At 40.4% G+C, this 25,093-nt stretch overlaps 1 protein-coding gene across 4 annotated transcripts in view; it reads left to right on the forward strand.

The window, feature by feature from the left end:
- babam2 (BRISC and BRCA1 A complex member 2) overlaps nt 1-11,942 on the forward strand; it is a 148,173-nt gene extending 136,231 nt beyond the window's left edge. For 3 of the 4 annotated variants that reach the window (XM_063006774.1, XM_063006778.1, XM_063006775.1), the window contains 4 exons: nt 4,624-4,694; nt 5,799-5,881; nt 6,033-6,186; nt 8,220-8,347. In XM_063006774.1, the coding sequence (XP_062862844.1) occupies nt 4,624-4,694; nt 5,799-5,881; nt 6,033-6,186; nt 8,220-8,310 (399 nt within the window). In that variant the 3' untranslated portion in view covers nt 8,311-8,347. Of the gene's footprint in view, nt 1-4,623; nt 4,695-5,798; nt 5,882-6,032; nt 6,187-8,219; nt 8,348-10,984 lie in introns of those variants that run through there. The other variant, XM_063006776.1, reaches the window with a different exon arrangement.
- The last annotated feature ends 13,151 nt before the right edge of the window (nt 11,943-25,093 follow it).

Consider the following 25,093-nt stretch of genomic DNA (forward strand, 5'->3'; position numbering starts at 1 on the left):
GTGTTCAAACTGATTTACTGGCTGTTGCTAAGCAACTTAAAAATGCATTTTAATGCACATATACATTGTTTCACTCACCTATATGTTTCCTGTTGGCTTTTTTTTTTTAAAGAAAAGAATACAGTTTGAGCAGTTAAGGGGTAAGGGCCCTGCTCAGGGGCCCAACAATGGTGACTTGGCGATAGTGAGGCTTGAACCTGCAGCCTTCTGATTACTAATCCAGTACCTTAACTGAGCTACCACTGTCAGTTCTTCACGTGTTCTAGGTGGATATTAAATCAGGAACATTAGAAGATTGATTTAAGTTTATTAAAACTGTAAGCAGCTAATAATGTGATGACAAAAGAATTTTGACACATCAGGGCAGTACAGTTCATGTACCTGCTGACATCACAATATGCTTGTATGGTCCTCACAGACCCCGGAAGTCAGGTCAGGTAATGTAACACGTCTAACAACCACATATTTTACACATGACTCACCTGTCCTCCCACTCACTCACGCTGCCAGTATTAGGGCAGGGCCGCGCCCCCGGCAAGGGCGTGCGGTGTACTGATCCACAGTTCCTGCCCTGCCCAGCTCTCTAACTAAACAACCTCTGCCAAGAGAGAGGGCTCAGACTGTGGGTGTGTGTGCTGGTGGGGTGCAGCATACTGGCACCGTCTAAACTGCATACATTATAAATGCACAGAACGGAAGGAATTGGTTATTTATGTTATTTTAAGATGTCCCTCCCAAGAAAATAACATCAAGCAAATCAAATGCACCATTCATGTTTAAAAAAGGAGGGTTGCCAGATGTAAAGGTTGCAGCAAAACGTCAAGTAAAGTATTCCACCAACAACCACTGTGTCTTTTAAAGTGGTTTATCAGTCATGTTACCACTAACATTCATTTTCAGTTACCATTTCAGTTTTTAAACACCTCACTGTCACTGCTGGACTGAGAATAGTCCACCAACCAAAAATACAGAAGATGACCAACTCAAACAGCAGCAATAGATGAGCGATCGTCTCTGACTTTACATCTACAAGGTGGACCAACTAGGTAGGAGTGTTTAATAGAGTGGACAGAGAGTGGACACAGTATTTAAAAACTCCAGCAGCGCTGCTGTGTCTGATCCACTCATACCAGCACAACACACACTAACACACCACCACCATGTCAGTGTCACTGCAGTGCTGAGAATCATCCACCACCCAAATAATACCTGCTCTGTGGGGGTCCTGACCATGTAGATTGACTACAGTCAGTAATTGGAAGGAAGACAAGCATCAAGGCTCTTCTCTGTTCTAGCACCCAAGTGGTGGAATGAACTTCCTCTGTCTGTCCGAACATCTGAGTCTCTTGCTGTCTTTAAAAAACGATTAAAAACTCACCTTTTTACTAAGCACTTAAGCTGACTTGTACTTATTTACTAACATTTTCCATTTCCAAAAAAAACAAAAAAAAAAAAACACTTTGGTTCTAACAGGTTTCAGCAGATTTGTGTTCTTCGACTGTTGTTTACTAAGACTTGAGAAATGAAATGTTTACTATGGAAGCACTTCTGTAAGTCGCTCTGGATAAGAGCTTCTGCTAAATGCAGAAAATGTAAATGTAATTGTAGAACTACAAAGTGCTCCTATATGGTAAGTGGGTTGCCAGATGTTTAAGTTGCAGTAAAACGTCAAATAAAATATCCCACCAACAACCACTGTGTCTTTTAAAGCGGTTTATTAGTCATGTTACCATTAACATTCATTTTCAGTCTTGCATTCTGTTTATTGATGCTAGGAATTTGGGTCCTTGTCCATATCCACATATCTTTAATCCCTTGCAAACACATCACACAATTAACACTTGCTTTACTGGATTGTGTAGAAACAGTCCTCTCTTGACTGGCACAAGTACTTTGAAGGACATTGGTAACCTAGTGTGAAAAGGCCCTTGAGCAAGGTGCTTAACCCTCTTGGCTACAGGGCTGCTGTACAATGACTGCCCCTACACTCTGACCTGAGAAAAGCATTTCATTACACTGTGCACATGTGTATGTACACTGATCAGCCATAACATTAAAACCACCCCCTTGTTTCTACACTCACTGTCTATTGTATCAGCTCTACTTACCATATAGAAGCACTTTGTAGTTCTACAATTACTGACTGTAGTCCATCTGTTTCTCTCCATGCTTAGTTCGCCCCCCTTACATGCTGTTCTTCAGTGGTCAGGACCCCCACAGGACCATTACAGAGCAGGTATTATTTGGGTGGTAGATCATTCTCGGCACTTCAGTGACACTGACATGGTGGTGGTGTGTTAGTGTGTGTTGTGCTGGTATGAGTGGATCAGACACAGCAATTCTAATGGAATTTTTAAACACCTCACTACCACTGCTGGACTGAGAATTGTCCACCAACCAAAAACATTCAGCCAACAGCGCCCCGTGGGCAGCGTCCTGTGACCACTGATGAAGGTCTAGAAGATGACCGACTCAAACAGCAGCAATAGATGAGCGATCGTCTCTGACTTTACATCTACAAGGTGGACCAACTAGTTAGGAGTGTCTAATAGAGTGGACAGTGAGTGGACTCGGTATTCAAATACTCCAGCAGTGCTGCTGTGTCTGATCCACTCATACCAGCACAACACACACTAGCATGTCAGTGTCACTGCAGTGCTGAGAATCATCCACCACCTAAATAATACCTGCTCTGTGGTGGTCCTGTGGGGGTCCTGACCATTGTGGAACAGGGTGAAAGCAGGTTAAAAATGTATGTAGTGAAACAGATGGACTACAGTCAGTAACTGTAGAACTACAAAATGCTTCTATATGGTAAGTGGAGCTGATAAAATGAACAGTGAGTGTAGAAACAAGGAGGTGGTTTTAATGTTATGGCTGATCGGTGTATATATAACAAATAAAGGAATCCCATCTGCCCTAGATTATTATATCATATTTTGCCTGCCTGCAAAAATATGGACATTTTTGTCTTGAACAATTCCATATTTTGCTAATTTTCTACATGGATGTAAGTTAACAGCCTCCACAAGGAGCAAACTTCTGCTCATGTTAACCCACAACGACTGTTTATTTGGTCAGTATAACGTAGGGAAAATTGTAAATAAAACTGGACATATAAACAAGTTGTTGCATGTGTTAAATTCAGCAAATAAATAAGAAATCTGAACAAGCATTTTGAAGCCTGTAGGTTTGAAGCTGCCACCCCAACAATTCATCCTGCTTAACTGCTGGATTTGTCAGGAATCTGCAGTGACTGCACTCGAATGTCCAGAACATGATGAACTTCATTTTTAATGATTTAGAAATAGTTGTATTTTTTCATGTCTAGTCTGTTTAATTAAATTCTAATTAATCCAATTGATTCTCTAGGCCATCCAAGGAGGATGAAGGTCTATAAATGGTTACACCGTAAGTAGGGCGTCACGGACTGTGAAACGAGCCTTTTCCAGTGTAATATGGAATTTGCTGTGAAATTCTAAATGTAAGGTTTGTGTTAAGCGATTTAACATTTTTCATTTGCAAAGCGTTCAAGTGCCTGTTAATTTGCATGAGGCGGTCCTAGCAATCCTACAGCAATTCAGTAAGCAATCGGTTGTGAAGCCTCACACTGTCACTGAATGTTCTAGGTTTACATTCAACCATTAAGGTAGCTGTGCTGTGTATTGTAGCTTTTATTTATCCCATCTTAAAATCTGTGATTTTTGAAAAACGAGGTCCAAATTAAGCATATTTTCCCGTGCCCTGACTATAAAACTGTGAACGGGGACATTTACATTTACATTTTCAGCATTTAGCAGACGCCTTTATCCAAAGCGACTTACAGTACTGTGACAGTGTACAGTATGAGCAATTGAGGGTTAAGTGCCTTGCTTAAGGGCCCAACAGCAGCAACCTGGCAGTGGTAGGGTTTGAACCGGTGACCTTCTGCTTACTAGTACAATACCTTAACCCCTAGGCTATAACTGCCAACTGGGGACGGGGGTTTTATTTTGCATATGAAGTTTCCTCATTCTGGAATAGCTTGTTGAAGCTCTTCAATGTGATTTAATTCACCCTTAGATTAATGACAGTAACATTTTACAAACCCACATTATTCTTTTGGTGAGTTTTTATCTTCTTAGGTCTCTGAATGGCAACCGTTCCAAGAACGTTAAAGTGCATTAGATAAAAACTGCATGTGAATAAACCATCAATACTGTGCATTGTTTTCAAGCTTGCTGTTCAGTTGCACAGCCAGCAGAAAGCATTTTTGCCTCAAATTATGTCAAGAACGACGTGGTGAAAAGTATAAATCACTTATCATGTGAAAACAGCTTAAGGGGATAGATTCTAGTTTGCTTTAGAACATTTCAGTGTGTAAATACCAGTTTTTATTGTCTACATTATTCCAGTCATTGGCTCATCAGAATTCTCATAAAAATTCTGGAAAAAACAGCAGTCACTTGTGTGTCACGACCACAAGCCATGAGTCTGTTCATTAGCAAGCCAAATTGTACCTTTCACTCCACCACAAGCACAGAACGCACTAGTTGTACTTGTTATCCATGCTCTATCTTACTCATTACTGGACCCTTTATTAAATGCTCCAAATTCTTATGATCTCTCTTTTTACTTTTTCAGGTGCAGTATGTTATTCAAGGCTATCACAAGAGGAGGGAGTACATCGCTGCATTCCTTAGCCATTTTGGAATGTATGTTTTTTGCACTTATTTAGTTATACTACAGTCCCTTCCACAATTATTAATACCCCTGGTAAAGATAAATAAAAGTGTTGTGATAAATTGTTTTTAGCGGACCGGGTCCTTTCTGTGTATGTTCTCTCTGTGTCTGTGTGGATCTCCTCCATGTGCTCCAGTTTCCTCCCACAGTCCAAATACTAGATAAATAGACACAAAATTACCTGTAATGGTGTTTGACATTAAACATGAACTTATAAATCATGTGTAGCCTGTAACTACTTGTCCTGTCATGAATGTAGCCAAAGAGTAAAACGTCATTAAAAACCTAATAAAACAAACAAAATACGGAGGAGCCCACCACAGCTGAGATCTAGATTCGAATCTCAGCAGTGCTAACCGCCGGCTGGGCATCTACACAGACATGATCGAGATGGCTAAAGCCCGGCAATGGATTGGCATCCAGTCTTTCCCAGTAAAACCCTACCGCAATCCTAACCAGGATAAACATTTTGATAAAATTAAAATGAAAAAAAAAAAATATTACACAACTATTATTGTTCTACTTAACAGATTATTTAAAATTTACCCATCTTGTTTACATTAATATAAATTGTATTCATATTGCTATTAATTGAATTACTGTTTTCAAACTAGCCATCAGTCTAATCATTGCAAATATATTAAGCTGCTTGTGGCTAGTACTTTTAAGCTCTTTATTACATTGCTTCACTTCTTTTTTGAAAAGAGGATTAGACAGAATGACTTCAGTCAGACAAAGTTGGGACAGTTTGGAAAATCAAATCATGATAACCAAATCATGATAGCAATCACCTGTTTGAAATCACATCAGCTGTCTGAAATCACAACTGGCCCCTGTCCTGACCTGTCCTGGAATGTTTGCAGGCCTGAAATGCAGGAATGGGTGTATATTAATGAATGAAATGAAGTTGACTAGACAAAACATGAAATATCTTGGGTTAATACTGTCTGCAATAAAATCAAATTAAATGAAAGTTAATGTAAATATAATTGTCCATACTGTCCCAACTTTTTCTAATTTGGGGTTGTATGTTACTGTGAGTAAATAGCTGTGTGTTTGGTGTTGCTCCTGTGCAGGGGGGTAGTCGAGTATGATGCTGTGGGCTTTACCAAACTCACTCTCCTGCTCATGTGGAAGGACTTCTGCTTCTTGGTACATGGTAAGCACCAGTTAACAGAATATTTACCAATAAGAAACATCATAATTATATTACATGACAAATTCTCTCTCATCTCATTTATAGGTACTGATGTATTTAATGCTGGTGCTGCTGTAAATGAGCTGGGTTTTTTTCTCTACTGTGTCTATAGTGGACTTGCCGCTGTATTTCCCCCGTGACCAGCCCACTCTGACCTTCCAGTCCATCTACCACTTCAGCAGCAGTGGGCAGCTTTACTCACAGGTGCAGAAGTCATACCCTTACAGTCCACGCTGGGACGGCAACGAAATGGCCAAGAGAGCCAAGTAAGATTAACAGACTTCACTCATGTGGACCTTTTGGTATTACTGAACGGGTTATTTTACACCATTTAAACCAAACATTTGTTGGCTTTTAATATCTGACACTTAATTTACAAGTTTTTAATAGTGAATATTAGAAGCTATACATGTTTTTTTTGGGCTCACACGTTTAACTGAAGGTACCCACTGCGGCCTTCTGCTTTACAGGTAATAGTATAGAATAACCAGAACTGTGGGAGTAGACAGGGCAGCTGTAGCCTAGTGGTTAAGGTACTGGTCCACCTCCGCTGCCAGGTTGTCACTGTTGGGCTCTTGAGCAAGGCCCCTAACCCTCAATTGCGTAGACTGTTTTTTGTCACAATTGTAAGACGCTTTGGATAAATGTAAATGTAGACAGGGATATATAATTTTCATAATTTTTGCTTTTCACAAATATTTATGGGCGTCTATCATGCTAGCCCACCACTGGCACTCTATTATGCTAGCCCACTGCCACCAAGATCCAGGTTTGAATCTCGGTGGTGCTGCTGGCTGGCTGTCTACTACGTTGTTGTTGGAAGTTGTTGCCCACATCATGCTCAACCAAGCATTATTATATTATTATTGTGATGTGGATTAGATTTTGAATGGATCTAATGGTAGCCTAGTGGGTAGAGTTTTGGGATATCAATTCAATGGTTCAAATCCAGGCTTTGTTATGCAGCCACTTTTGGGCCTTCCCAACAAGCTGGGATATGCAGAAAAAGAATTTCATGGTGCTGTACATATGTATATATGACAAATAAAGGCATTTTACTTCTTCTTCATAATTGCCATGTTTACCCATAAATCTCCACTTAATCAGTTACAATTTAGAAGGTTTTAAAAATGAACTAAATTGAAAAACTAAAGTACAAACACAGAAGTATCCAGACCCTTTATTTAATACTTTAGGGAGCCAAGACAGCAGTCGAATGCCTTTTGCTGAACAGTGGCTTCCATCTTGACACTCTATCACCAAGTCCTGATTTATGTCCTGCTGCAGAGATTATCTGTTCAACAGGTTCTCTTATCTCTATACAGAACATTTAAAGCTCATTCTTAGTTTTCTGACCAAGGCTCTTCGTGCCTGGATGCCCATTTCAGCTGGATGGTCGACTCTATGAATGTCCATGGTTGTGCCAACCTTCTTTAATTTTAAAATTCTTAAGGCTACTGTGGTACTGGAAATACTCAAAGCTTGAGATCATGTTTAATATCCTTGCACTGATTTATGCCTTGCTGCAATGTGATCGCAGAGATTCACAGACAGTTCCTTGGACTTCTTGGCAATGGACCCTCATAGACCCAAGTGTGTGCCATAGCAAATGTATAATTCAACAAGTGGACTCAAACTGTCCACTAAGTCTTAAACACCTCTTAAAGCTAATCAAAGCAAACAGTGCACAAGATTACATTTGCCACAGCAAAGGGTTTGAATATTGTTATAAATACAAGATTTTAGTTTGTAATTCTTAATTTCCACTGTCTTTATGGGTGATTAAAGGCCTTAGAATACTTCATGCGGAGACGACGTTCGCCTGGCTTCAGCGCCCAATGTGACGTAATTGCGTAGAAACAACCATTGGCGTCGCGCAGAGGCTTCGCTCGCCTTGTCGTGCACATGGAAGCTGGGCGAACTCCACGGCTGACGTCACTCCGCGACAACGCCTGTGATTGGTCGAAAAAAGAGCCATGCCATAAAAACAAACATGGATTTTGAGGAGTGTCTCAACTGTGATCATCGGCTGCATCCGAAATTGCTACTTTCATACTGAACATTACGCAGGAGCGAGAAGTGTGTCCGAATACGTAGTATTCATTAAACAGTACGCAAAAACTGCGTGGGTACAATGGCAGTGTATACAGTATGCATTCAAAATCAAATCTACAACACAATAAACAGTGTGCAAACAGTCAAGACATCCGAATACTTTCTGAATCCACTGTATACTCCATTGCCAACTTTGTTCATTACTCGTCTTTCATGACTTTTTATAGCTTTCTATCTTCTACAGGAATCTACTGTGCGGTGGAATACTTTCACCTTTGGCCTGTGTGCATAGCCACACCTCAGCGCTTAGGAGAGTTATAAATACTGTAGATTAGTGCATTTCCAGTGTTTACTCTCAGGTCTCCATAATAAAACTCCATATCTTATCATACTCTCACCTGCATAGTTTTCCTTTTGTCCTTAACGTACCCTAATACACCACCACACCTGTGGCTTGTCATGTTTGTGACAGGGTTATTACTACAATGTTGAATATGTAAAAAATGATCAATAACAAATTGTACTGGGCTACATACATAAAGCAGACTCAAAGTTTTCATCTATCCACGATTTTCCTGAACTTTGACCTTTCCCGTGATTCGTAGCTGAAGCCGGTTTTTGACTTCCGGTTACAGTGTTTATGTTCTGAACGACAGATGTAGTGGTCATTCGTAACTGTTTTTTTTTTTAACAAACATGGCCAAAAACGCTAGGTGGTTGAATAGTAAGTGTAGAGCAACTGTCTATTTATGCATTTTGTTAGTGCACTTTGAAGTGTGTACCCTTATTCCCTCCTCTCAGTATGTTGTTGGAACTCACCCTGCTCACTCGCATGTTCTGCGTTTCTGCAATCTGATGCTCCGAACAATAAAGCAGTTTTGTTTAAGTTAAAACTGAGTCCTTTATTAATTCCTAGCACTCGACAGTAAGGACATTTTAAGAAGCTGTGGTGACCGTGTTCTGACAGTGTCCCACGCTTACAGAGTGGGTAGATGACATGAGGTTAGCTATATTGATATAGTGAACCATTTCATCTTTTCAGAAGCTGTAGACGGTGAGGAGCTACGGAACTATAAAAGCACATAGAGGCATACAACTACCTATATAGCAACAAAATAGTTGACAAAATAGTCGAGACGGTGGGTTGCTCGTGCATTGCAGGGTTAGGGAAGTTGTGGAAGGTAGGGATGAGCCTAGGAACATTCTAACTGCTGTGAAACATTTGAAATAATAAACAATGTATAACGACTAATTTGTTGATTGTTTTTACTTCTACAACAGTGTATACTTATATTGGTTCATGAGTGGATGTAAAGCAGGAAAGTGGAGCTGAAGGGACAGAATAAAACGCGTTGCGTTGTTTAATTTACTAAAACAATGAACTGGGAACAGCAAACAGGGTAACGCTTTCTAAAATTTTGGACCATACAAAGTGAAACTGCATTATACGATATTATATATAATATTATTAATATTAATTAATAATAATTATTATATAATTAATATTATTATTATATTATTATGGAATGTAACACATAAGGCGCAGGGCACGGACAGTGTTTACAAAGCCGCTGGTGTTTAAAGCGTTTACTTTCCAATAACAGCTTTAATTTCTCTGAGTTGTTGTGGCACCCGAGAGCGGCACACGTAGAGCGCGAGCTCATATTTAAACCATGCAGTTCTTACCAAAATGGTTTAATAATGTTGTAGTTAGTACTACAGCAAATCTAACGCGACCGGAAACGAAAAACCGGCAAACGGAAATAGGGAGGTGTCATGGCAGCCCCCATTGGGTTGCCTGGAAAATCGTGGATACACACTATCTGACCAAATGACCAATAACATGATAATAACATGCAGGTAATTGCTGCTAATTCTAAACACTGATGTTGGGCAATAATACCTGACTTAAAGCAGTGTTCAGGTTTACTCAAAAGGTGTTGGATAGGGTTGGGCTCAGGTCTTTGTGAGCTCTTAATGCTGGTTCCAAGCCCAGATAAAAAAAGACAGGTACTGCTTAAATCTCCACAACAGCCAGCCCATAATCCTGACCTTTACAGGTAGCACTATTGTAGCACACTGTGTGGGTGTCCTGGCATATATCGTTCTCTTAGATATTTAGGCGTACCCCGATCAGGCATAACATTATGACCACTGACAGGTGAAGTAAATAACACTGATTATCTCTTCATCACAGCACCTGTTAGTGGGTGGGATATATTAGGCAGCAAGTGAACATTTTATCCTCAAAGTTGATGTGTTAGAAGCAGGAAAAATGGGCAAGCGTAAGGATTTTAGCGAGTTTGACAAGGACCAAATTGTGATGGCTAGATGACGGAGTCAGAGCATCTTCAAAACTGCAGCTCTTGTGGGGTGTTCCCGGTCTGTAGTGGTCAGTATCTATTAAAAGTGGTCCAAGGAAGGAACAGGGGTAAACTAGCGACAGGGTCATGGACAGCCAAGGCTCTTTGATGCACGTGGGGAGCGAAGGCTGGATCGTGTGGTCCGATCCAACAGACGAGCTACTGTAGCTCAAACTGCTAAAGAAGTTAATGCTGCTTCTGATAGAAAAGTGTCAGAATACACAGTGCATCTCAGTTTGTTGTGTATAGGACAGTAAAAGGGGGACCAACACAATATTAGGAAGGTCATAATGTTATGCCTGATCGGTATATTTCATATTTCAGTCTAGAGAATGGAGTTTTGCTAATTTAGCTTTTAGAACTCGGTAGTAAATTATTGCTTGGCAGTACTGTTATTTCATTCTAATGTTAACAGCATTTTAAGTAGACCGGCACAGCTCGAGTAGGGCAGAAATGATTTGTTTAATAGGTGCCATTCTATAGCAGAAACACATTCTACACTTGAGTATGAATCATTTTACTGCCAGTGTTTGTCTGTGGAGATTTTATGGCTAACTACATTAAAATCTTTTTCTTATTTTCTTCTTTGAATTGTGTGTGTGTGTGTGTGTGTGCACCCCTCCCCCCTGCCATTTCTTCCTCCCAGGGCTTACTTCAAGAGTTTTATCCCTCAGTTCCAGGAGGGAGCGTTTGCCAACGGAAAGCTGTAAACTGAAGAGGTGGAAATCACTGCACATGTGAAGAGAAATCGCTGGTAATATCTGAGCTGAAGAAATGCCCTGAACTGATGTGTAGCTCACAACAGGCATGCAGTTCTTCATGTTGGCACACGCAAAACAAATGCCGCCATGGACATTCTGCAAAATATTTACACTTCTGCACTGAAGAACATCTAAATGGAACTTTATGATAAACAGTTTTGTTCAAGTCATTAATGTGCTATTGACTTCATTTGTGGGATGTTCAGTATATAAGATTTGGTTTATAGGGCATCACTTTTTTTATTTTTGCACCAGATTTCTTTTTTCTTCGTCCTGCGTCACACATCCAAACATTTTACTGCAAGAAATGTCCAATTTACTAAACAAATGCTCTGTAAAACATCACATTTGGCGGTCAAGTTGCTGCATTACTGTGGCTGCACTCCAGTCAAAAGTAATCAACCCTATAAAGGGCACTTTGAAGCCATTTGTAGGGTTGTTTCATTCGGAAGTAAAAAAAAAAACGCACTGGTAATTTTTAAAGTAAACTATGTAAAGTGATGTACAGTCTTTCTACTCCTGTTGTTTTTTGGTTATTTACTCTGCATGTAATAGTGGGAGCACCAGTCTTCACTTTAAAATGCAGTCAACATTACACCACTAAAATTATATTAATAATATTACCTTTATATTACCTTTTTTCAGCACCCATTAGAACGAGGAGGTGTAACCTTCCTGAGGAGTTACTGTACATGTTTACTACATTGTACTACCCTCCTGACCCCTTTTAGTACTAATTATCCATGCATTCCCCAGTCTTTGCCACTGTATATTCTTTTTATTTTTATATTCTGCAAATATTCTACTCCTGCGTAATACACACAATAAAGCCGTAAATCAGGATTTCTTGAAGATAATTTTGTAATAAATTTAATAAGCTCTGACGTACTTTATTTTCCACTGTTTGTAATGAATACAACTGACCAACCCTTTTTAACCTTGTTGTAAAATAAATAAATAAATAATTTATTTATTAGGATTTTAACGTCATGTTTTACACACTTTGGTTACATTCATGACAGAACAGGTAGTTACTAATGTCAAACACAGTCATGGACAATTTGGTTCATCTAAAGTTCACCTCAGTTGCATGTTTTTGGACTGTAGGAGAAACTGTAGCTCCTGGAGGAAACCCACACAGACACGGGGAGAACAGGCAAACTCCACACAGAAAGGACCCAGACAGCCCCATCTTGGGATCGAACCCAAGACCTTCTTGCTGTGAGGCGACAGTGCTACCCCCGAGCCACCGTGCTGCCCAAGAAATTAATTAAATAATAATATTAATATAAAAGTGACACCCAGTTGATATGAAAGTATAAACCAAAATCAGGTCTAACTTACCATTTTTAGGGGAGGCACAGTGGCTAAGCACTGTCGCTTCACAAGAAAAAGGTTCTGGGTTCGATCCACAGGTGGGGCTGTCCGGGTCCTTTCTGTGTGGAGCTTGCATGTTCTCCATGTGGGTTTTCCTCCATGTGCTCCGTTTTCCTCCCACAGTCCAAAGACATGCAAGTGCGGTGAATTGGAAACACTAACTTGTCCATGACTGTGTTTGATATAACCTTGTGAACTGATGAACCTTGTAATGAGTAACAAACGTTCCTGTCATGAATGTAACCAAAGTGTAAAACATGACGTTAAAATCCTAATAAACAAACAAACTTACCATTTTTATGTTAGTTTAAACTTTTCCTCTTTGGGAATTTATTTATAATTTATAATATATATAATTCCCATTTTAAAAAAAGGAAAAGTGTAACAAAAAAATTTTTATGCATTTTTCTCCCAATTTAGTGTAGTCAATTTGTCTTACGCTGTTGGGGATCCCCGTTTATTTTGCAGTTGAGGTGGGTATATTGCTCCTTACCCCTCCTCCGACCTGCGTGCAGCCTTTAATGGAACCCTTTTCCGCCCATGCATTCTGTGCCTCTATCCGCCAATCAGGGTCCTTACACAGCGTTTGAAGACCCAACCCACACATTCCAGTCATCCCTCCCTGCAGGCACTGCCAATTATGGCTGCTAGATGGCACCCAGCCAACCGGTGGCAACACCGATTTCAGAAACGAGGAGTTCAGAACCGAGGAGTTCAGAATCTCGGCGCTGTTGTGCTAGTGGAATATCCCGCTGCACGACCTGGGCGCCTCAAAATAGGCATTTTTTAAGATGGTTGCATGTTCTTGTTTACACTTTTACATCTGAAAACATCCATGTAGGTCAAAATGTTACATACACCTGCAAGGAGCATGTCATGTAATAGTCTTAAAACTGTAATTATTTTTGCAACCATTTTTTTTCTGTAATATGATTAAAAGGGTTTGCATGCATCCAACATAGATGCATCTAAATCTGCTGGATCAAAAATGATATACATACAGCTTTTTGATGATTAATTTGGTCATGTTAAAGTCCTATTTTCTGAGAGACTCATTAGAGATTGTTTGACTACAGCTCTTGACTTTAATGAGCATACATAAACATGCCTAGTTTAACTGCACTTATTAGGCTGAGCTACAAGAATTATGAATGAAAAGCCAAGGGAGCTTTATACAGAAAGTGGTTCAAAGAACACCATGATTATTAGGTCAGGAATTTCACTTCAAGCTATTTTAAACTAATTTAGTTTAATCTGTACAAACAAGAGTCTATAAATACAAGGTACAAAATACACTGGCCAGTTTGCCAGGGTTGAAAAAAAAAAAACCAAGCACTCACCATATTCTGGGAGGAAATGTGTCCAGATGGTCAGATATATTCCAAGAACAAGACAGGTCTGCCATGAATTAGAAGCTGCTTTACATTGCCAGTCTCCTTTACAGAATCTGTACCTTAAAGCATCACAAAATGTTGTTGTTGATCACATGGTCAAAGAAAAGGTCAAGGAGAAGAGGTTTGTGGTTAGATAAAAATGTATATGACCACAAGGACAAAAAAAGGTGTTCAAACCCAACAACAGTGTACCTGCTGACAAGCATTGTGGTGGAAATATTAAGCTCTGGAACTGTTTTGCTTCCAGTGGAACAGAAAGTGGTCAGAATAAAAATTATTTGCATTACATTAACTTCAAATTCATGATTCTAGAGCACAGTAGAATATTTCATCAGGACAGTGCCCCACACCAATTGCCCATGACTGTGGTTTGACATGGTTTTGAAATGGCAAAATAAGGTTACAGTTTAAACCTCTATCATCCGTAAGTGGAAGAAGTTTGGAACCACCAGGACTCTTCCTAGACCTGGTCGCCCAGCCAATCTGAGCAATCGGGATAAAAGGGCCTTAGTCAGGGAGGTGACCAAGAACCCGATGGTCACTCCGACAGAGCTTCAGTGTTGCTCTATGGAAAGAGGAGAACCCTCCAGAAGGAAAACCATTTCTGCAGCACTCCATCAATCAGGCCTTTATGGCAGAGTGGCCAGACGGAAGCCACTCCTCAGTAAAAGGCACATGACAGCCCGTCTAGAGTTTGCCAAAAGGCACCTGAAGGACTCTCAGACCATGAGAAACAAAATTTTCTGGTCTGATAAAACAAAGATTGAACTCTCTGGCCTGAATGCCAAGCATCATGTTTGGAGGAAACCAGGCACCGCTCATCACCTAGCCAATAGCATTCCTACAGTGAAGCATGGTGGTGGCAGCATCATGCTTTGGGGATGTTTTTCAGCAGCAGGAACTGGGAGACTAGTCAGGGTCGAAAGAAAGATGACTGCAGCTAAGTACAGAGACATCATTGATGATAACCTGCTCCAGAGCGCTCTGGACCTCAGACAGGGGCAAAGGTTTATCTTCCAACAGGACAACGACCCTAAGCACACAGCCAAGAGAACAAAGGAGTGACTTCAGGACAACTCTGTGAATGTCCTTGAGGGCCCAGCCAGAGCCCAGACTGAACCTGATTGAACATCTCTGGAGAGATCTGAAAATGGCTGTGCATTGACGCTCCCCATCCAACCTGATGGAGCTTGAGAGGTTCTGCACAGAAGAATGGGAGAAACTGCCCAGAAATAGGTGTGCAAAGGTTGTAGCATCATACTTGCTGCCAAAGGTGCTTTAACAAAGTATTGAGCAAAGGATGTGAATACTTATGTACATGTTTCATTTTTGTGTTTTTCACTTTGTCATCGTGGGGTATATTTTGTGTGTGTGTGTGTGTGTGTGTGTGTGTGTGTGTGTGTAGAATTTTGAGCGAAAAAATGAATTGTATCCATTTTTGAATAAGGCGGTAACATAACAAAATGTGGAAAAAGTGAAGCACTTTTTAATACTTTTCGGATGCACTGTACTATTTTGCATTCCTTCTAAATTTGATACACTTTTTTTATTATAAATTATATAATCCATTAAATTTTAAACTTAAAAAATGTATATGAATTTTAGATTGTTAATATATGTTATGTTCTTTGACTTGAGTGTGGACCTGAGCTGACACAGACTCCACAGGTTGGTAGAAAATCCATGTTTCTCCAGCATGATTTCACAACTTTTCCGAAGAGCATCCTGTGATAATACTGAATGCTTGGTTTTCTTTAAATGCTTATATAAATGCTCAATAAAAGTTATGTCAGGTGACTGTGGAGCACAATGACAGTCAGCACACTTTGATCTTTGTAGGTCTTCATGTGGTTGTTGCAAAGCTATGAGTTTTCTTTTAAATAAAAACATTGTGCTGGACTGTTTACCAAAATCTTGGAATGTTAAAGGATGCCTGAGGAGAGGAAAATAAATTTATTGGTTCTGATTTCTAAGAATAAGGATGGTGTGCACAGCTGCAACAACTTCAGAGGCATAAAGTTGAATAACCACAGCATGAAGATCTATGATTTGATGTACGTGTTTACGTATTGAGTGCATTTTCTGCCTTTTGGGATTCAATAATCAATGGAAAAGTGTGCTTCTCTACACATGTGATCATCTCTCTGTAATCTGTGCTGCGCCTCAAAAGAACAAGCCAGTAAAGTATTATGCTCCCGATAGTTTGTCTATGTACAGTTTATTACTTTCTTTATAAACTCAGCAAAGTCTAAAGACGCTGGGGTACACCAGCAATCGGTTAGACAAAATGTCCAAGATGTCAAAGTCTAAAGCAGCTAAGAACACGACTCGAGTAACTGAGTTGGGAAAACTCCCAACCAATTCTGTGGACGCAGTGTATTTTGGTCTTTGAGAGGGAGCTATTAAGGTAGGTTGACTATGTATTGTAGTTTCCATTCATTCTATGATTTAATTTATGTGTTATTTAATGACTGCTGTAAAAATGTGGCACTTTTCTTTATTTTAACATGAATTTAGTAGGGACCTAGTGGTGAGATGTGCAGTAGAGATGCTGGACTGGTTTAAAGTGGAAGTGGGAGTGCATCAGGAGTCAGCTCTGAGTCCTTTCTTGTTTGCATAGGTCATAGACGGGCTGACAGACGAGGTTAGGCAGGAGTCTCCATGGACTATTATGCTGTTGGATGACGTTGTGATTTGTACTGAGAGAAATTGAGGAGAGCCTGAAGAGATGGAGGTATGCAATGGAGAGAAGGGGATTCATGATTGAGAGGGAGGGTGGCAAAAAGGTTGAAAAAAAGTTGCAAGGAGTTGAGGTGATGAAAGTGGAAGAGTTTAAATACTTGGTGTCGAGTGTACAAAGTGATGAAGAGTGTGGTAGAGAGGTGAAGAGAGTGCAAGCAAGGGTGTAATGGATGTGGTAGCATGGCAGGAGTGATTTGTGATCACAGGGTGTGTGCCAGAATGAAAGAGAAAGTTAACAAGACAGTAATGAGGCCTGTTATGTTGTGTGGCTTGAAGGTAGTGGCACTGACTAAAAGACAGGAGAGGGAGGTGGAGGTTGCAGAGATGTGACGACGATGGACATGATTAGGAACCAGTTTATTAAAGGGACGGCACAGGTAGAATGTTTTGAAGACAATTTAGGGAGGCCAGATTGAGATGGTTTGAGCATGTACAGAGGAGGGATGAGAGTTATATCAGGAGAGGAGTGCTGAGCATTGAGCCGCCAGGCAGGAAGAGGAGAGGAAGGCCGAAATGGAGGTTTATGGATGTGATGAGGGAGGACATGCAGGATGTTGGTGTGACAGAGGAGGATGTTCGGGACAGGGCAAGATGGACGGGTTTAAAGTGAAAGTGGGACTGCATCAGGAGTCAGTTATTTCTTGTTCACATAGGTCACAGACAGGCTGATGGATGAGGTTGGGCAGGAGTCTCCATGGACTGTTATGTTGGCGGATGATATTGTGATTTGTAGCGAGAGTATGGAGCAGGTTGAGGAGAGCTGATGAGATGGAGGTATGCAGTGGAGAGAAGGGGAAATGAAGTTAGCGGAGTGAAACAGAGTATACATGTATGATTGAGAAGGAGGGCGGCAGAAAGGTGAAGTTGCAAGGAGTTTTAATACTTGGTGTCGAGTGTACAAAGTAATGAAGAGTGTGGTAGAGAGGTCCTATCTGCCCATAGGACCTACTATGTTGTGTGGCTTGGTGATTGTGGCACTGACTTAATGACAGAAGAGGAAGCTGAAGATGCTGTGATTCTTGTTGGGAGTGAAGAGGATGGATAAGATTAGGAGCCAGTTTATTAGAAGGACGGCACAGGTAGAATGTTGTGAAGACAAAGTTAGGGAGGCCAGATTGAGATGCTTTGGGCATGTGCATAGGAGGGGTGAGAGTTCTATCAGGAAAAGAGTGCTGAGGATAGAGTCACCAGGCAGGAGGAGGGGAGGAAGGCCATATAGGTTTATGGATGTGGTGAGGGAGGACATGCAGGTTGTTGGTGTGACAGAGAAGGATATTTCGGACAGGGCAAGATAGAAATTAATGATTTGCTGTGGTAGTAGTAGTATCCACTACCTAATATCCTCTGCCATATTCATTCTTGGTGCTTTTTAGTATATTACACACAGACACATTTGTCTGATCTTCACTATAGCCTTTTTAAAAATGGTTTTAAGAATAAATAATGAGATTTATTTAAAAGCTTTGGCATTTTTATAGCATTTTCTGCTATTACAATTAGCCAAATAAAAGCGTCTGCCCTTAACGTCACTGTGACCTCACTGTGATATAAAGGGACACCCAAGTGATCTCAAAGTCCTTCAAGACTAAAAAAGGAAAAAGTCCCAGTCTGGACATGTTTTTTGTTATGACATGACCTAGAACAGGTTGCAACAACCTTGTTGTTGTGTCTTATGTTCCTGAACTCCAAATTACAGAAGCAATTTTCTGTAATGAGGTGGTTTATGGTAAAATACTTTAAGCCGTCTGGTTGAATGAAACAGACCAAAACTCGGCACTGTAAATAAAACCATGATGGTTTCCACTCTAGTGAAGCTTGCATCCTATCCACTTCATCCTCTTCTTTGAAGGATCTAAATGTTTTTTTGTTTTTTTTTTGTTTATCCTTTCTTAAAGTAAAAGATCTAATGATTAAAACAGGTCACAGTTCTTAATGGTCTTATTTATTAACATCCCAAAATAAATAGAATTAGATTTTTTCATGATCGCCTTCTGAAAGCCAGTGTCATGCAGCCGGCACAGGTTGGAGAGGTACAAAGAATATATAAATCCAACAGAAAATTAATAGCATTGCTATTAAATGGTGCTTTTGTATTGTGTGACTATTCAAATAAGTATATACATAATCATGATCAGCCATAACATTAAAACCACCTTCTTGTTCCTACACTTACTGTCCATTTTATCTGCTCCACTTACCATATAGAAACACTTTGTAGTTCTACAATTACTGACTGTAGTCCATCTGTTTCTCTGCACACTTTTTAACCTGCTTTTATTCTGTTCTTCAATGGCCAGGACCCCCACAGAGCAGGTATTATTTAGGTGGTGGATGATTCTCAGCACTGCAGTGACACTGACATGGTGGTGGTGTGTTAGTGTGTGTTGTGCTGGTTTGAGTGGATCAGACACAGCAGCGCTGCTGGAGTTTTTAAATACTGTGTTTACTTACTGTCCACTCTATTAGATACTCCTACCTAGTTGTTCCACCTTGTAGATGTATAGTCATCTTCTAGACCTTCATCAGTGGTCACAGGACGCTGCCCACGGTACGCTGTTGGCTGGATGTTTTTGGTTGGTGGACTATTCTCAGTCCAGCAGCATTGATGTGTCTTATCCACTTATACCAGCACAACACACACTAACACACCACCACCATGTCAGTGTCACTGCAGTACTGAGAATGATCCACCACCCAAATAATACCTGCTCTGTGGTGGTCCTGGGAGAGTCCTGACCATTGAAGAACAGCACGAAAGGGGGCTAACAAAGCATGCAGAGAAACAGATGGAATACAGTCAGTAATTGTAGAACTACAAAGTGTATACAGTCAAATTAGCAGTTGGCAGGTGGTTTTCTCATTAGCGTTTATGGCCTAAAGAAACACCTGAATTGGGTTTTGGACTTGTAATTGTAATTGGTTCAACCTGTGCTGTTCTAGCCCCACTACTGCTAGGTTGACATTCTGGGCCCTTGAGCAAGGCTTGTAACTTTGCTTAGAAGTGTCTTTTTTGGATAAAGATGTTTGCTAAATGCCAAAAATGTGAATGATGGTTGCAAGTCCATTACAGGCCATTATGCTCTCAGCCATTTACACAAATCTAAATGCAGTTTAGAGTATCCAGTCCACCTTCTGCATGTTTTGGTAGATGGAAAATACACAGATGAGGCATAACATTATGACCACCTTCCTAATATTAAGTTGGTCCCCCTTTTGCTGCCAAAACAGCCCTGATCCGTTGAGGCATGGAGTCTGACACCTTTCTATCAGAACCAGCATTAAATTCTTCAGCAATTTGTCTGTTGGATCAGACCACACGGGCCAGCCTTCGCTCCCCACGTGCATCAATGAGCCTTGGCCGCCAATGACCCTGTCGCCGGTTTACCACTGTTCCTTCCTTGGACCACTTTTGATAGATACTGACCACTGCACCGGGAACACCCCACAAGAGCTGCAGTTTTGGAGATGCTCTGACCCAGTTGTCTAGCCATCACAATCTGGTCCTTGTCAAACTCGCTCAAATCCTTACGCTTGTCCATTTTTCCTGCTTCTAACATCAACTTTGAGGATAAAATGTTCACCTGCTGCCTAATATATCCCACCTACTAACAGGTGCCGTGATGAAGAGATAATCAATGTTAGTCACTTCACCTGTCAGTGGTCATAATGTTATGCCTCGTCGGTGTATAAGCAAAGTATCTGAAGAAAATCTTTAAAGACTGGGATTATGACAAGGTTTTACCTTAGTTTTTACAGGTTTGACCATAGTTTTTTAGAAGTCTGGTTCTGTATGGCACCTAGCTTGTCAGCTATGCCCATACTGCCCATAAATAACATTATAATGTTTGGAATCAAAACAGGATTTGTAAATTCTAAAACTAAAAATCACTATTAACATATAAATATAAGATTAAATAAACTCCAGGGTGTATTTCCATCTTGCACTTCTTCTTTCCAATATATGATTCTGACTCACTGACCAAAAAAAGGTAGTTACTGAGAAATGAATGAAGGAGGCATCAAAATATAAAGTAATCCATTTATTTTTTCTGTGTCTCATGGTGTCTTTACTAGCATGCCTGGCATGACATTTGATGTTCAGGTCAGAAAGTAAGAGCCTTATGAACTAAAGATAGCATCTCATGCAGGCCACAACCCATAACAGTTACTAATAGACAATAAAAAAGTAAGCAAATAAATAGAAATAGAAATAGAAATGAATAAGATACTGCCCTCCATTCTCTTCAGTTCTTCATAAACCACAGTGGTTACAAAGTATTACTAAATGCACGTTAGGAAACCTCCCTGCTTCTGATATTGCTTGACAGCTTTGAGTTTGCACCAGCAAAGCTGATAAATGCTCCTGCAAAGTGTGAACATGTGTGAATTCTAGTGAAGCGATGTGGGAGTGTGTGTGACTGAAGAAATGACTTCTCTGGCTCTGGAGCTGATGATATATGTAGGAGAGAGGACGAGTTGAGCATCGCGAGTGTGAGTATGCGCTGGCTTTTTTGTCATCATTAAGCACAGGGGTCATTTTTGGAGTCTGTGTTAGCCTCGGGCTCAGCCTGACACTATGTTTATTGTTTCTAATGCAGGAACTGTCATGTCTAATTGGGAACTGTGGAATTAATGTATCTAGGACATTTAATGAAATCAAGCCCCTTATTAAAGTAAGTTCTTTGAACTCCTTTTATATGGTTAATTCTGTTTATTCTGACCTGATTTCTCACAGCTGCACCAGCTCTGGATTTTGGTTTCCAGATGACAAATTTATGCCAGCTTTGAGGTGTCACATAATCCTCATTCTGCTTTGTCTCTTGGAGCCAGGTGGGGAAAGTCTTTGGCTTTAAACATTGCTGGCCTTGCTCAAAATATTTAACACTACGTATAAGATATATAAGATCTATAAGATAGCCAAACAACACATTTAACCAGGGGCATAGAAATCAGGGGCTTTCCCCCACCATTAAAATATTGATGTACACTGATCATCCATAACATTAAAACCACCTTCTTGTTTCTGCACTCACTGTCCATTTTATCAGCTCCACTTACCATATAGAAGCACTTTGTAGTTCTACAATTACTGACTGTAGTCCATCTGTTTCTCTACATACTTTTTTAGCCTGCTTTTATACTGTTCTTCAATGGTCAGGACCCTCACAGGACCACCACAGAGCAGGTATTATTTAGGTGGTGGATGATTCTCAGCACTGCAGTGACACTGACATGGTGGTGGTGTGTTAGTGTGTGTTGTGCTGGTATGAGTGGATCAGACACAGCAGCGCTGCTGGAGTTTTTAAACACCGTGTCCACTTGCTTTCCACTCTATTACACACTCTGACCTAGTTGGTCCACCTTGTAGATGTAAAGTCAGAGACGATCGCTCATCTATTGCTGCTGTTTGAGTTGGTCATCTTCTAGACCTTCATCAGTGGTCACAGGATGCTGCCCACGGGGAGCTGTTGGCTGAATATTTTTGGTTGGTGGACTATTCTCAGTCCAGCAGTGGCAGTGGGGTGTTTAAAGATTCCATTAGAATTGCTGTGTCTGATCCACTCATACCAGCACAACACACAGTGCTGAGAATGATCCACCACCTAAATAATACCTGCTCTGTAGTGGTCCTGTGGGGGTCCTGACCATTGAAGAACAGCATGAAAGGGGGCTAACAAAGCATGCAGACAAACAGATGGACTACAGTCAGTAATTGTATAACTACAAAGTGCTTCTACATGGTAAGTGAAGCTGATAAAATGGACAGTAAGTGTAGAATATAAATACATGTATTTAAAGCATTGCTGAAAAACTTAACAGATGTTAAATAACATTTTAATGTAAAAATATGAAATCGAGGCACTTTAAAAACACACGTTGAAATCTTAACTAATAAAAGAACAAAAATCCAAACAGCACTAAATTACACTGATAGTGGTTGCAAGAAAAATTTTTCTTCCTTTGGTTGTTTTGAACATGATTTAAGTCACTGGAATTATTTTAAGTAATTGTGTAATTGCTCAGTTGTGTTTGTGTAAGCTTAGTATATATCAGTGGGGAGTCTAATTCATGGCTCTAAAATGAGGTTTACCTCAGACCTGTTTTTAGTTCTGAGACCCTGCCTGCCAACTGCTAATACCCTAAATCCACTAATCCTGCCTCATTTAAACTGATCTCGATGGCACCGCGGTGAAGAATATAAGAAGCTTGCTGAAAATTAGATGATGTTAAGGTTCATTAGATGCTAGGGCATTATCACAAGAGCTAGTCTATATAGAATCGTGGTGTGAGAACTAATTTAGTTTTCATCCAAGTATTTTAACAAGTAATTCATAAGACTCAACAGTGCACTTGTTATAACAGTAGGCTTTGTAATAAGAGAGTGCAGGTGCTAGACTGGCCTGTTTGTAGTCTGAATCTGTCTCCAACTGTTACATGGTGCATTGTGATAAGCAATGTACAAGCCGATTAGTTGAAACATTCTGTATACTTGCATTGTTTTATATGTAAACAAACCATATACTCTGATCAGCCATAACATTAAAACCACCTCCTTGTTTCTACACTCACTGTCCATTTTATCAGCTCAACTTACCATACAGAAGCACTTTGTAGTTCTACAATTACTGAATGTAGTTCATCTATTTCTCTGCATGCTTTTTAGACCCCCTTTCATGCTGTTCTTCAATGGTCAGGACCCCCACAGGACCACTACAGAGCAGGTATTATTTGGGTGGTGGATCATTCTCAGCACAGCAGTGACACTGACATGGTGGTGGTGTGTTAGTGTGTGTTGTGCTGGTATGAGTGGATCAGACAATGCAGCAATGCAGATGGAGTTTTTAAACACCTCACTGTCACTGCTGGACTGAGAATAGTCCACCAACCAAAAATATCCAGCCAACAGCGCCCTGTGGGCAGCGTCCTGTGACCACTGATGAAGATCTAGAAGATGACCAACTCAAACAGCAGCAATGGATGAGGGATCGTCTCTGACTTTACATCTACAAGGTGGACCAACTAGGTAGGAGTGTCTAATAGAGTGGACAGTGAGTGGACACGGTATTTAAAAACTCCAGCAGCGCTGCTGTGTCTGATTCACTCATACCAGCACAACACACACTAACTCACCACCACCATGTCAGTGTCACTGCAGTGCTGAGAATGATCCACCACCTAAATAATACCTGCTCTGTAGTGGTCCTGTGGGGGTCCTGACCATTGAAGAACAGGGTGAAAACAGGCTAAAAAGTATGTAGAGAAACAGATGGACAATAACAGTCAGTAATTGTAAAACTACAAAGTGCTTCTATATGGTAAGTGGAGCTAATAAAATGGACAGTGAGTGTAGAAATAAGGAGGTGGTTTTAATGTTATGGCTGATCAGTGTATGTGTAAACATGTTTTTCTTCAAGGGTTAAGAATAGTTCTGATGATAATAGAAGGAATAAAGCAAAGCAGGACATGAAGGGATATTTAAAAATCAGCCTAAAGAAAAAAATCTTAATTTTACACTGATTCAGAAGGAGCTGATTAAGGATCCTATCTGCCAGGTTAAATCATCTTTGGTGGATGAAGATGCTGAGCAGGCCAGGCAGTGCCGCATTTGAAAGGTAAATGAAGCGAAATGGAGAACGTTGCACAGGCATGAATATGTCAGTGCAGCCGTGAGGCCGAAGGAACTACAGCCGCGTTTGTTTGTTTACTGCTGCGGAGCTGTCAGACCTCGCCATTTTTTATCACCCCATCTTTTGTCATACCTCACTGAAAGTAATGAAATGCACAAGGTTACTGCAGACAAAGATTTTGGAGTAAATTTGATGTTTTGCTAACTCTTTAAATTCAGAGTGACTAGTGAGAGTTCAGTCGAGGATTGGGATCAGTTGCGGCGTACAGGGCCTGTTGACGTGAAATGTGTTTTGGATGATGGAGCTGAGAAGCTTAGCTAATTTGGAAGAGGGTGGAGGTATTTAAAGGCTTTTGTTGGGAGTCGTTTGATCTGAGAGCCGGGGAAATATGGCCTGTGAAAATGAGAGAATTATGTTTTTCTTGCCTGATTTCACATCAGGGAGGGATGTTCAACCACTCTTCATCAACATGAAAGATTTCTTTTCCTGTAAAGCTTTCACTTTAGAAACTTTGTTAATTAGTAATGATGTTCCTTATAATTATGCAATCAAAGACCAGGAGAAAACCCTGTTAACCAGATATAAAGCCAATCTGTATTTGGAACTGACGTGTTTCTGCTGTCGTCTTTCCACATTCTGTTTGGGAATTTTTCCCTAATTAGGTTTGGTTATGATAGGAGGAGGGGGTGTGACAGATAAAGGCTGATTTTTTTCTGACTTTGCTTCAGGCTGGTACAAGTATTTGATTTCAACAATTTATGGACTTACAGAAGCACAGCCCCCAGGTGCTTTACGCTGGCATGGAGGCTTTGGCTTTCATGCCTTTTTGGCTGGCAATTATGAAGGATTGGAA

This window comes from Trichomycterus rosablanca, chromosome 13 (genome assembly GCF_030014385.1).
Source record: "Trichomycterus rosablanca isolate fTriRos1 chromosome 13, fTriRos1.hap1, whole genome shotgun sequence".
Lineage (NCBI taxonomy): Eukaryota > Metazoa > Chordata > Actinopteri > Siluriformes > Trichomycteridae > Trichomycterus > Trichomycterus rosablanca.